The sequence below is a fragment of the Entelurus aequoreus genome, linkage group LG03 (assembly GCF_033978785.1).
Source record: "Entelurus aequoreus isolate RoL-2023_Sb linkage group LG03, RoL_Eaeq_v1.1, whole genome shotgun sequence".
NCBI classification, from domain to species: domain Eukaryota; kingdom Metazoa; phylum Chordata; class Actinopteri; order Syngnathiformes; family Syngnathidae; genus Entelurus; species Entelurus aequoreus.
Window position 1 is genome coordinate 89,545,411 of NC_084733.1, and position 13,648 is coordinate 89,559,058.

At 38.9% G+C, this 13,648-nt stretch overlaps 1 protein-coding gene across 3 annotated transcripts in view; it reads right to left on the reverse strand.

Annotated features, from left to right (window-relative positions):
* The window catches only part of wnk1a (WNK lysine deficient protein kinase 1a), an 85,557-nt gene that overhangs the window by 40,507 nt on the left and 31,402 nt on the right, over positions 1-13,648 (reverse strand). For all 3 annotated transcript variants that reach the window (XM_062043140.1, XM_062043142.1, XM_062043141.1), the window contains exons 3-4: positions 1,034-1,206; positions 694-914 (exon numbers count right to left, since the gene is read on the reverse strand). In XM_062043140.1, the coding sequence (XP_061899124.1) occupies positions 694-914; positions 1,034-1,206 (394 nt within the window). The remainder of the gene's footprint in view (positions 1-693; positions 915-1,033; positions 1,207-13,648) is intronic.

Below are 13,648 nucleotides of genomic sequence, written 5' to 3' on the forward strand. Positions count from 1 at the left end.
AGCAGAAGGGGCACAGCTGTAGCTAGAGCCTACATTTTAAGCAAAAAGGCTAACAAGAGAGAAAAATGGGGGAGAGCTCCCTGGGTATGAACGACAGAGAAAAACAATCTGCAGTCCTGGAATCTTTTTAAAAGACAGTAAGAGACAAACACTAGAGGGGATTGGGGGGACCTGTTGAGGCAAACCCATAGAACAGATATGTTAAACATCATGTGTCTAACTGGCAAACAGACCACATATTTCCAAACCACAGAACAAGACCAGTCAGTCTAAGACAGAAGCAACGGCCATACCTTTTAGCCATGGCCAGGTTAGCCTGCAAGAAGGCATAACAACTAATGATATTGTTTGACAGCAGTGGGAAAATTAGGCGCTACTTACATTCAGTAGATGCCTGGAAAAAAACTTTTCTTTGAGAAGCAGAAGTATTGCGTACACTTCATCAAGAGTGAAATCCCTGTGGTGATCTACCTAAGATTACCACAGTAAATGGCCTCCGTTTGAGCTGTGGTTTGAGAGACAGCTTGAAACGCTGTGGTCTGTTTTTGAACCTCATCGTCAAAAACAAGTTGTAAATTACCCTCGTTAAAAACACCGTCATTTTCAGTCTTAAAACATATCATGACCCCAGAAACAGCCCCGGCCCAGCAGCAAGAGAAGCACAAAGAGGTAGAAATGACTTGGGTGTCGTACCTATGACACTCTTGGCAAAGGAAGCACGCTTCAGTGTGGCCAGCCCCAGGTCTCCAATCTTTACAGATCCTGTCGGGCCTGTGATGAAAATGTTGTCGCATTTCAGGTCCCGGTGGATGATTGGAGGTGCACGGGTGTGAAGAAAGTGGAGTCCCTTGAGGATCTGTCTACACCAGCTCCGCAGCACTTTAATTTTCATCACCTTGAACCTCTTTAGATATCTGTAAACAAAAAAAAGTTCAGATCATATCTTAAATTCTGTTAAAATAACATGTGTACTCATTTAATCAGAGGTGTACCATGATTATTTTAATACAGGTAAAGTTTCACAAGCACATACGTTTTGAGTGTGCCAGAAGTCATGAGTTCAGTGACCAGAACAATGCACTTCTTCCCCTTGGAAGGTCCCTCCCAGGAGTCGTAAAAGCGGACAATGTTGGGATGTTGCAGTCCCTTTAACATCCCCGCTTCCTCCTTAAAGCGCTGCCGCTCCGTCTTTGACAGCTTGCGGTCCTGTGAGGAGTCAGAGCAAAGGAAACACTTGAGATTTGATGGAAGACAATTACCAAGGAGCTGTCCTACGATTCAAATCTTAGTCAATGTTTACTGAATTTTAGTAAGGTATAGGTTATATGCTATGTCTAGTGTGTGTTATGTGGGCTCTGTACCGTGGATGTCGTTGTGGTTTGTGCAGCCCTTTGAGACACTTGTGATTTAGGGCTATATAAATAAACATTGATTGATTGATGTTGTCAAGAAAACTGCAATTAAGACGGTGGTGTTCTTTTCCCACGTGTAAAACAATGGTCACAACCACCAGGCCGTAGAAAACTTTGAGAAGCAATTGATGAAGGAAAAAAAAACGTTTTAAAATTGTATGTATTTTTTTATTAATTTTTTTAAAGGGGGTTTGTTTCATTTGAAAAACTAGGGATCGATCAATTATCGGTGCCGATATTTGGTATTTTGACATATAGCGGCATTAGCCTTATTTTTTATTGGCATCTGCTTTTTTACTGATAATTAATGGTAATATTTACAGTCCTGGTCAAAGGTTTACATACACTTGTAAAGAACATAATGTCATGGCTGTCTTGAGTTTCCAATCATTTCTTATTTTTTGTGATAGAGTGAAAAGCACCAATTCCATTGGCAGCAAAACAGACCACAGAACTTTCCTCCAGAAGGTCTTATATTTGTCCATGTGAAAAATGTAGCTGTTTGGGCACAATACGTTTGGAGGAGAAAAGGTGAGGCCTTTAATCCCAGGAACACCATACCTACCGTCAAGCATGGTGGTGGTAGTATTATGCTCTCGGCCTGTTTTACTGCCAATGGAACTGGTGCTTTACAGAGAGTAAATGGGACAATGAAAAAAAGGAGGATTACCTCCAAATTCTTCAGGACAACCTAAAATCATCAGCCCAGAGGTTGGGTCTTGGGCACAGTTGGGTGTTCCAACAGGACAATGACCCCAAACAGTGTTAAAGGAATGGCTAAATCAGGCTAGAATTAAGGTTTTAGAATGGCCTTCCCAAAGGCCTGACTTAAATGTGTGGACAATGCTGAAGAAACAAGCCCATGTCAGAAAACCAACAAATTTAGCTGAACTGCACCAATGTTGTCAAGAGGAGTGGTCAAAAATGTAACCAGAAGCTTGTCAGAAGCTTGTGGATGGCTACCAAAAGTGCCTTATTACAGTGAAACTTGCCAACTAAATATTAACATTGCTGTTTGTATACTTTCGACCCAGCAGATTTGGTCACATTTTCAGTAGACCCATAATACATTCATAAAAGAACCAAACTTCATGAATGTTTTTTTGTGACCAACAAGTATGTGCTCCAATCACTATCACAAAAAAATAAAAGCTGTAGAAATTATTGGAAGCTCAAGACAGCCATGACATGATGTCCTTCACAAGTGTATGTAAACTTTTGACCACGACTGTAAATAAGAGTGTTGCCACAGGAATGCTATAAACCCAGGGAAGTAAAATAATGAATCCATCATCTTCCACCAATTAAAACCTTCTTAAAATTATATTTCGATCCAGTGCAGCCACAAACCGTATTGTAGTAAGTTAAAGCAACCCCGAAATATGCGCTAGCCAAATGAGTCCCTGACCTACAATAGTTTTGCATGCTATTTACAGAACTGGAATGAAAGTTATTCGGCACAGTAACGATAAAGGTAGGACATAAAAAAACTGAGTTTATGGCAAAGCTCCCAAGAAGCTTAGCAAAAACTATGTCGTATGTTAGCTAATCGCTTTGATAATGCGAGTACCTGATAAATGTCTTTGGTGCGATTTAGTCTTTGTACATTTCTCACCACATAAACAGCAAGTAAAAAGATTTCTAGGTTTGGGATGCTGCGGGTCGGCGGTGCACCAAAAAAATCTGGAATGTGTATAACCGCCCTTCTCATATTTCCTGAGTAATTCCTGGCGTGACCTACATTTACAACATAGCAGAACTTTATAGAGTGAGAAACGCAGAGCAGCAAGACAGGCCCAAATACCCTCAGCCAAAGACCTCCACTGCATACCCCTGGAGACTTGGCAAACTGCCAGGCTGTCCAGGAAATTCAACCCGCTACTGAGTGGAGAATGACCTGTGTGTGTAAAACTGAAAACTTCAGACTGTGACAGAGCACAATCTTTGCTTCTACGTTTGGTTTTAAAGCTGACAATTTGGAATGTAGGGGAGGGCAAAGTATCAAATGGGCGTATGTAAAAACTCTGCAAGTCAGAGATGACACTGAATGACTAATTAAAATGCACTTGGACCCACTGACCTACTTTTCAGAGTGTTTACCATCAGGGGAAGCGGTTCTCTTTCTTGTTCCGCACACCATGCGATGACGTGCAATGTCAAACACCCACAACGCACACAAGCTTAGGATTGCGACACCACTAAGCCCAACAAAAAAAACAGCTACCAAATTAATGACAGTGTTTTGTCTGTCAGTACACTTTCACAGATGCCTATAAACTACCCTCAACAGGCAGAGATGATTGCTTAATTAGCAAAAAGGCTGTGGTAATTTGTTAAGTGTGTTGGAAACATGCTACAATTGGCCAATGGGACATCAGTCACGGGTAACATTTGGAGGAACCTTGTTTATCAGAAAAATAAAACCACCGGGTGCATGTTTTGACACATTTTCACCGCTGTGTGGGCGGCGATTCAGGAGTAGAAAAAGAGTCATATGAAGAAATTAGAATACTGAATGCAGGGTTCGAATTTAACCACGGTAACCATAGACATTTTATAAGTAGACGCAGCATCGACCGCTACTGCCTACTGCCGCTGACGAGACGCGGGGCCGCCATCTTGGAGTGGTGATCCGCTCCAGTCAGTGCAATTCATTTGGCAGGAGCAATGAACTGTCAGTGCATTTAATTCATCCTACCTCACTGAATACCACTGAGTTTCACGCGCTTTTTTGTCATACGTGTAGCTATGATAAAGGACACATGTTTTATTATTCATAGTTTGCTTAACAGTAATACAATATTCTTATATGCTATAAGTGACCAGACGTCCGAGATCAAAACTGGCAATATAATCCCAGAGAAGGGGGAAAAAACGGTCAGCTATTTTTAAGTTGAAGAAACAATATGATTAGGTTATATATACATGCGTATATCCTACATAAACAATGTAGACTTATACAGACCTAGAGACTGTATCTCTATTGCTGCAGCAGCAGTGTTTATTCTGTCTTGACACTTTGTTTTGATATTTGGTATTACATTCTTCCCTTAAATGATAATGTTTACAGTGATTTTTTTATATGTATTTTTTATGTATGTCGCTTTGGATAAAAGCGTCTGCCAAATACTTAAACATAAACATATATAAACACCTGAAAGTCTTTATATCAGCTAAAACCACCAATCTGTTTCACTGGATTCAGAATAAAACCAAATTAGTATTTGAATATTGTTACTTGAAGACTTATTCCTGGTTACAATTATACTGTTAAGAAAGTATTGTCTTTTACTTTGTATCTTATTATATATTACCCCCCGGCCCCCACACAATCTGGACTGTGGTCTTAACTTTTACCCCTGTTGGCTTTTACAATCTTTATCTTCATCATTTATTTCAACTTTATGTTATTCAAGTACGACATTTTTAAATTAATTATTAATCGGGACGGTATAGCTCGGTTGGTAGAGCGGCCGTGCCAGCAACTTGAGGGTTGCAGGTTCGATCCCCGCTTCCGCCATCCTAGTCACTGCCGTTGTGTCCTTGGGCAAGACACTTTACCCACCTGCTCCCAGTGCCACCCACACTGGTTTAAATGTAACTTCGATATTGGGTTTCACAATGTAAAGCGCTTTGAGTCACTTGAGAAAAAGCGCTATATAAATGTAATTCACTTCACTTCACTTCACTTAAATTGTATTAATTTCATTGACAAGCAATTCTATTATGGTCATACTTTTGTTTGCTAGCGGCTACGATTTCAGTACTATTGAAGATCTTTGCTCCTTCTCAACTCTGTGGTAATATTATTTTCACAAAATACCACCAATAGTACGCTAATGTTAAATCTTACTTGTGAAAAGTAATCCTCCGATTCCTATTTTCAACAGTCCGCTCATTTGAGCAGGAAAACACCATCTTTGCTTTCTCCCTGTCAACTGTCAGGCTCCTCATCACCACTTCAAGATGGCGGCCAAATTTCTCGCGCCACAGCAGCCATCGCTGCGTCTACTTATAAGATGTCTATGACGGTAATTGCGGCAAAAGCTGCGACCGCCCTCGTCATTTGCCGTAATGCCCTAAAAAATGTACCAACATCGGCGGCAAGAACATGCCGTGACCACCCTTGACTTTTTACTTGTTAATGGACGAGGGATGTAACAATAAACGGTGTAATGATAATTCAAGATAAAATTTCAGACGGTTAATAACACCGTCTAATTTTTTAATTACCGAAAAACCGTCATTTATTAATGCATTTTTAGGCAACAGGAAGTCAGGCGCATGCGCACTAGTGTCATTTGGCTTGATAATCATGGCGGAGATTTTCCCCTACGGAGCCAAGTGCTTGGTTTAATGTCATTTTCCCTCGCTTCCCGCCATGTGTTTAAGAGCGCACTGCTGGGTTTAGATGGAGACAGGTGTGGACAATATTGGAGACACATGTCCCCACACTAAAAGTTTACAGCGAAGGAAAAAACTATTTGATTTTGCTTTTATTTTCTCAATACAGCGTCCATCAGCTGCTGTGACTGAGAGTTAATGAGGTGAGATAACAAGCAGCAGGTGATGTATCGTGAATGTTGTTACAACTTGTTTATAAAGTCTTTAGTTTGTTCACTCCTTTATTTAACTGCAAACTGAATCAGTGTTCAAATAACATCAATACTTGCTAAAAAATGTTTTGTCATCTCATTGAACTAAACACAGGCAGAGATGATTGTGTATTCGATGTTGAGGTGTCACTCCTCTTTATTTTTGTTGGCCAAACTGTTGTACTGATAGGAAGCGCTGTTGGAGAAGATCAAAGCTTGTTTATTAGACTTCATCTTCATTAGCCAAACTGCTTCGTGCTTTATTTTGATATCAAAAAGTAAACACCAGGTTTTTTACATTACTTGTGTTTTTTTCATGTTTCAAAGGTATTACTTAAAAAAACATTCATGTGACATACCACAGTGTTAATGTGTTATTGTGTGTAGTTAATTCCTATACGACATATTTCTCTGTTCAAACTCTTAATGGCTCTGTCCTGATACAGCATCTACATGTACATATAAATGTACATAACTTAAATAAATAAATACATTAAAAAAAAAATGACCTCTATCAAAATGTAAAAATAGAGATAATGACAAAAAGCTGACAAGTTGATATTATTAATGAATAAAAAAAACTAATATTTGTCTTTATATATATGGATAATGTTTATCTATAGTCTTTTTATTAGACATTACAAATTACATGATGGTATTAAGTTCACACCCCAACACTGCTTTACCTAACAATCAGTAATCATGATTTGAATATTGATAATAGTGATCTTAATTATTACTTTGGCCATAATTGGCAGCCCAAGATCTCATACATGAACACTATTTTTATCTATATGGACAACAAGTGCAGTTACGTCTTATGGCCATCAGGTGCCATCTTTCAACATTCTAAAGTTATTTTGTGAAGGAGTAACTTGTGGGTTATAATTAGTTATACAAATTTAGATTTGAATATCGTTATATAGGTGCTGCAATAAATTTCTGTTTAGTTTTGTACCATGAAGTAGCAATATTTGTGTCATCTGACATCACATGGACAGAGATAAGACCTTCTGGAGGAAAGTTCTGTGGTCAGATGAAACAAAAATGGAGCTGTTTGGCCACAATACCCAGCAATATGTTTGGAGGAGAAAGGGTGAGGCCTTCAATCCCAGGAACACCATGCCCACCATCAAGCATGGTGGTGGTAGTATTATGCTCTGGGCCTGTTTTGCTGCCAATGGAACTGGTGCTTTAGAGAGAGTAAATGGGACAATGAAAAAGGAGGATTACCTCCAAATTCTTCAGGACAACCTAAAAGCATCAGCCCAGAGGTTGGGTCTTGGGCGCGGTTGGGTGTTCCAACAGGACAATGACCCCAAACACACGTCAAAAGTGGTAAAGGAATGGCTAAATCAGGCTAGAATGAAGGTTTTAGAATGGCTTTCCCACAGTCCTGACTTAAACCCCATTGAGAACATGTGGACAATGCTGAGGAAACAACTCCATGTCAGAAAACCAACAAATTTAGCTGAATTGCACCAATTTTGTCAAGAGGAGTGGTCAAAAATTCAATCAGAAGCTTGTGGATGGCTACCAAAAGCGCCTTATTGCAGTGAAACTTGCCAAGGGACATGTAACCAAATATTAACATTGCTGCATGTATACTTTTGACCCAGCACATTTGGTCACATTTTCAGTAGACCCATAATACATTCATAAAAGAACCAAATTTCATGAATGTTTTTTGTGACAAGAATGTGCTCCAATCACTATCACAAAAAATAGAAATGATTGGAAACTCAAGACAGCCATGACAGTATGTCCTTCACAAGTGTATGTACACTTTTAATCGCGACTGTAAATATAAAAGACACTTGTGCTACTTCCAATGCCGAATTCCCACTTAAAAGAGCGTTACGGTTATATAGCAGAAGAGAAAAATGCTTGGAGGCAAAGGCCATCATAAATAACCCAACAACTCTAAAAATAGATGAGTGAAAAAGACTGTGATCACGCTGAGAGGGCTGGCTCTGTCAGGTCCCTGCTCTGAGGCTGACACTGAGGGTCAGATTAGATGGGGACCTCAGAGCAACGTTAGTCGGGATGTGGCTAAAACACCACGTTAGGAGGGTTTAATCCTAAAATTACAGTGGGTTATTGCATGTGTGTAATTTAAGTCACGGGTGGCACATGGCAATGAGGTCAAAGATTAGTGCAACGGTCTGTCAGACTGTCGGCAACATGACAAATCAGGGCTGTTTCACAACTGCCACTGTCATACAAATGTGCTTATCACGGGGCAAAGATGGAAACTAACTAACTTATTACTTATTACAATATCAACAAACCACATGTGAAACAGCTACTAATCTAATCTGTAGTGAATTGGCGGGTAGTTACAATGAAAAAGTTAAATAGTCCAAAGTTCAAATCCCCATCTGGCATGGCATCCTACCAGACCACTCGTTTTTAGGTATGCCGGTGTTGAACTTTTTTACATTTGTGTGAGAAGTAGCGATGCTTCAAAAATGTGATAAATTTGCGGTGCTTAAACTAGGAATGTGACAATGTGAACATTTCATACCACAATTGTGGTGTGAAATGTATTGTTGAATGGTTGAATTTTCGACCACTCCTCTTGACAAAATTGGTGTAGTTCAGCTAAATTTGTTGGTTTTCTGAAATGGACTTGTTTCTTCAGCATTGTCCACACGTTTAAGTCAAGACTTTGGGAAAGCCATTCAAAAACCTTAATTCGAACCTGATTTAGCCATTCCTTTACCACTTTTGACATGTGTGGTAGTAGTATGCTCTGGGCCTGTTTTGCTGCCAATGGGACCAAGAAAAAGGAGGATTACCGCCAAATTCTTCAGGACAAGCTAAAATCATCAGCCCGGAGGTTGGGTCTTGGGCGCAGTTGGGTGTTCCAACAGGACAATGACCCCAAACACACGTCAAAAGTGGTAAAGGAATGGCTAAATCCGGCTAGAATGAATGTTTTAGAATGGCCTTCCCAAAGTCCTGACTTAAACGTGTAGACCAGGGGTCGGCAACCCAAAATGTTGAAAGAGCCATATTGGACCAAAAATACAAAAACAAATCTGTCTGGAGCCGCAACAAATTAAAAGCCGTATTACATACAGATAGTGTGTCATGAGATATAAATTGAATTGAGGTGACTTAAAGGAAACTAAATGGCCTCAAATATAGCTACAAATGAGGGGTAATGATGCAATATGTACAAATAGCTAGCCTAAATAACATGTTAGCATCGATTAGCTTTCAGTCATGCAGTGACCAAATATGTCTGATTAGCACTCCACACGAGTCAATAACATCAACAAAACTCACCTTTGTGCATTCATGCACAACGTTAAAAGTTTGGTGGACAAAATGAGACAGAAAAAGAAGTGGCATAAAACACGTCCTAGAAAGTCGGAGAAAGTTATACATGTAAACAAACTACGGTGAGTTCAAGGACCGACAAAATTAGTAGGACAAAACGGCGCTCACCAAATACTCGAATCAGTGAAGCATGTTTAATATAAACAGTGTGATTTATAACAATTAGGGAGGTTTGTGTCATGTTTGTCCTCCTACAGAAACCATATTAAAACAAACAAAAAAAAATGTACCCCTCATCTTTTTCCATTTTTCATACATTTTTGAAAAAGCTCCAGAGAGCAACTAGGGCGGCGCTAAAGAGCCGCATGCGGCTCTAGAGCCGCGGGTTGCCGACCCCTGGTGTAGACAATGCTGAAGAAACAAGTCCATGTCAGAAAACCAACAAATTTAGCTGAACTGCACCAATTTTGTCAAGAGGAGTGGTCGAAAATTCAACCATTTAACAACCATTCAACAATACATTTCACACCACAATTGTGGTATGAAATGTTCATATCGTCACATCCCTAGTTTAAACACAGCAAATTTGATGATGTGCCACACGTATCACGTTTTTGAAGCATCGCTACTTCTCACACAAATGTAAAAAAAGTTCAACACTGGCATACCTAAACACGAGTGGTCTGGTAGGATGCCATGCCAGATGGTGATTTTAATTTTGGATTATTTAACTTTTCCATTGTAACTACCCGCCAATTCACTACAGATTAGATTAGTAGCTGTTCCACATGTGGTTTGTTGATATAAGTAATAAGTTGCTGAAGAAACAAGTCCATGTCGGAAAACCAACACATTTAGCTGAACTGCACCAATTTTGTCAAGAAGAGTGGTCAAAAATTCAACCAGAAGCTTGCAAGAAGCTTGTGGATGGCTACCAAAAGCGCCTTATTGCAGTGAAACTTGCCAAGGGACATGTAAGCAAATATTAACATTGCTGTATGTATACTTTTGACCCAGCACATTTTCAGTAGACCCATAATAAATTAATAAAATAACCAAACTTCATGAATGTTTTTTTTTTACCAACAAGTATGTGCAACAATCACTCTATCACAAAAAAATAAGAGTTGTAGAAATGATTGGAAACTCAAGACAGCCATGACATGATGTTCTTTACAAGTGTATGTAAACTTTTGATCACGACTGTACATTAATCTTAATACAGCCTGTAAATTAAATGTGCACAATTTAATAACTTAGTTGCTCAGACAGCAAGGTCTTTATACACGTTTAGATTGGGGTATGTTATTTCTTAATGGGGAAAGATGTCTCCTGTATTCCTGTCAACATTTAAGCCGGCTACCGATTAGCTTGCGAATGATAGCTGGCGATCAGTGGCGCTAGGTGCTAGCTAGCTAGCGATCAGCGCTTTCCAGGAAAGGAGCAGTATCACCAGCCCGTGAGTTTATCAAAGTGCGGTTATCAATCGCGGTTTTACAATAATCTTAAATTTGAATCTTTAGTACTAATCGTCTGAAGTTTTGGTTTATCATTATTAATACAAATACTTGTTACAGCCCTAGTTTGAACCTTTGGTCAAAGAGTGTTTTTACATACAATGGTTCATTGTTTGGTATAGACAGTGGTCTACTATTTTATACTACGACAGTTAATGTATTGTTTAGTTTAGTTTATTATTTCTTCGGTCAGTGGTCAACAAAATAAACAATTTTACATAAACAGTTGTACATTCATAAATTGAAAATGTTGCAGACTGAAAGGGTTTAGGCTGAAGTTGAACACTTATTGCGCCTAACCCTATAAACAATGTCAAATACAAGATGAGCTTCCAAAAATTATGAAATTTCCTTTGCACAACATATTATAAATACACCTTGTACACAACATAAACACTGTTCAATTATATACACAGTAAAGACATGTGAAATATCCTTGTACACGTGTTAGTTAAACCTTTGTACCAATTATATACTATATACAAACAATTATACTTCCATTATTATTTATATCCCACATTTATTTTTTTAATTAACATTGATCATAGTATTAACTACTGTGTTGATTCAAGAGTGATATATTTTTCCAAGACATTGGTCTTAAAGTGTTTTCTAAATGTGTGAATGGAACTGGAACATTTGAAGGAATCATCCACAGATGAACCCCCCTGACAGAAACACATCTACTTTTTAAGCTCCTTCTTATGTTTGCTTTCTGAAAAGACAGCTGAACCTCTGAGGTCATATGGACTCTCCCTAGGTTTGAACCTCTCCTGTAGACACCGAGGCAGCATGTGGTTATGAGCTTTGTAAGTCCCAATAGCAGTGTTGAGGTCAACAAGAGCGTGCAGTTTTAATGTTTTTATTTTTATTGGGGGAATTAGAATGGAGTGTGTTTGTCCCCAAGAGGGGACTCTTCTATAGAATGCCACACCCAACAAGCAATTGGGTACTAGGAGTGGAACTTTTCAATGTCTCAAAAGTCTCTGTGATCGTACATACATGAAGGCATATATCTGTCATATTTTGGGGAGCCCCAGACGTCAAGAGTACGTTTGTCAATGGTTAACTTCTTTTTAAACTCGTGACTAACAAGTAGAATGTTTAAAAATGATACACGAGGCACATCTGCGACATTAATTTGCCTTGGCATTATGCCGTTGTCATTCAAGACTGAGTGTTTCATTGTTTTAGGTCTCAATGGTAACCGCGGTGAACTTATGTTTACACTTGTTTCTAATTCTAGAACGGGTGTGTTTTACTTTAAGGAGGCCTGTACTTCTCTCGTCTACATCATGCCCGTCTAACAGGCACATTGCAGTTTAAGTATTTGTTATTCAAGAATAGCACAAATCAGAAAGGGTCGACATATTTGGAAGGATGCAAGCAACCAGCTGGCCAGGCAGCTAGAGGTCTCCAGGGCATGCCTGGGCTTCTCTTCTTCCTGGCAACTGGAAGAGGACATGGGTGAAGATGGACGAGGGGGGAAAAAGGAGGGGAGTCCCCTAACTCATATTCCTCCTACTTCCTGACTGTGGTGACCTACTTACTGTCCAAATCCACAACAAAATCAGTGGGTTGGAAGACTGGAGCCGTGCACTTTTTTCCAGCACTTTCTACAAGATATTATACTTTTATTTGCTATGATTTTGTTGTTTCATCATGTTATATGCTGATTATTTTATCTAATGGTTTGTGTTCTCATCATGAAGCACTTTGTGAGCACGCTCTGTGAAAAGTGCTGTAAATAACATTTACTTACTTTCAAGATGACACCAACTACGAGGACAGATTTAGAGAAAAACAATGTGTCAGGGGGCCGGTATATCTCTTTTTAGGAACACTAATACAAAAGCTCACAGTAATGTCTGATTGAATGCTAAAAACGTTATGACAGACTGCCCTAAAAACGGAATGGAATTAAAAAATGTTTTACTGAATGAGACCCCCAGAATGTACATGAAAATAAAGAGTGTGGGATTTACAATTATAACTATGAACGATAAAACACTGAATATTGACAACATATGACCGTCATCACCCCTCTCCATCCACATATTTTACAATCAAGTGAAACGCAACAAAAATGCAACAAACACAGTGAAATATGAACGCGAAGGGTAAAAAAACAAAACACCTACAATCTGATGTATCTGATACATCACTAAGCTTTAGAGTTTTGTTGTAAAAAATCTTCTTTCGCATCAGTCCCTGATACCCGCATTTCAGGCTTTGGAAACACTCTGTGGAAACGCTCCGCACCCACAGTGCTTGGTGCCTGACTTAAATTACCATAGTAACTAGTATATCATGCAAAAGCACAGATTCCAACCATTGAAATACTTTGTATAGTTCAAGACTTACGGTCATTTGAAAACATCACTGCACATCATAATGGCAGCTACACTTTCCATTTTAAAGATCTAAAAAAATGATTTGGAAATGTCCGGCGGGCCAGATTGAAAAGCTTAACAAGCTGCATGCAGACCCCGGGCCTTAATTTGCCTAGGTTTGTACTAGGATAAGATAGGATAGGACATACTTTTATTTATCCTACAATATTCCAATCCTGTACGTAGGGCTGAACGATTTTATAAAAAAATCTTAGAGATCTGAACTACTAATGTGTTATTCAACAAACACATGCAATAATATCTGAGTTACTATACATTTATTGTTCTTTTAATTAAGATAGGCTTATGTTAAAATAAAGGAAAAAGTAGCATGAATCGATATGAAAGACTGTTTTATTCATCTTCTTCAGTTATAGTTGAACTCCTAATAAATACTGGGCCTTTCAGTCTTGTAAGCACTTACCACAACAACTTAACACAAT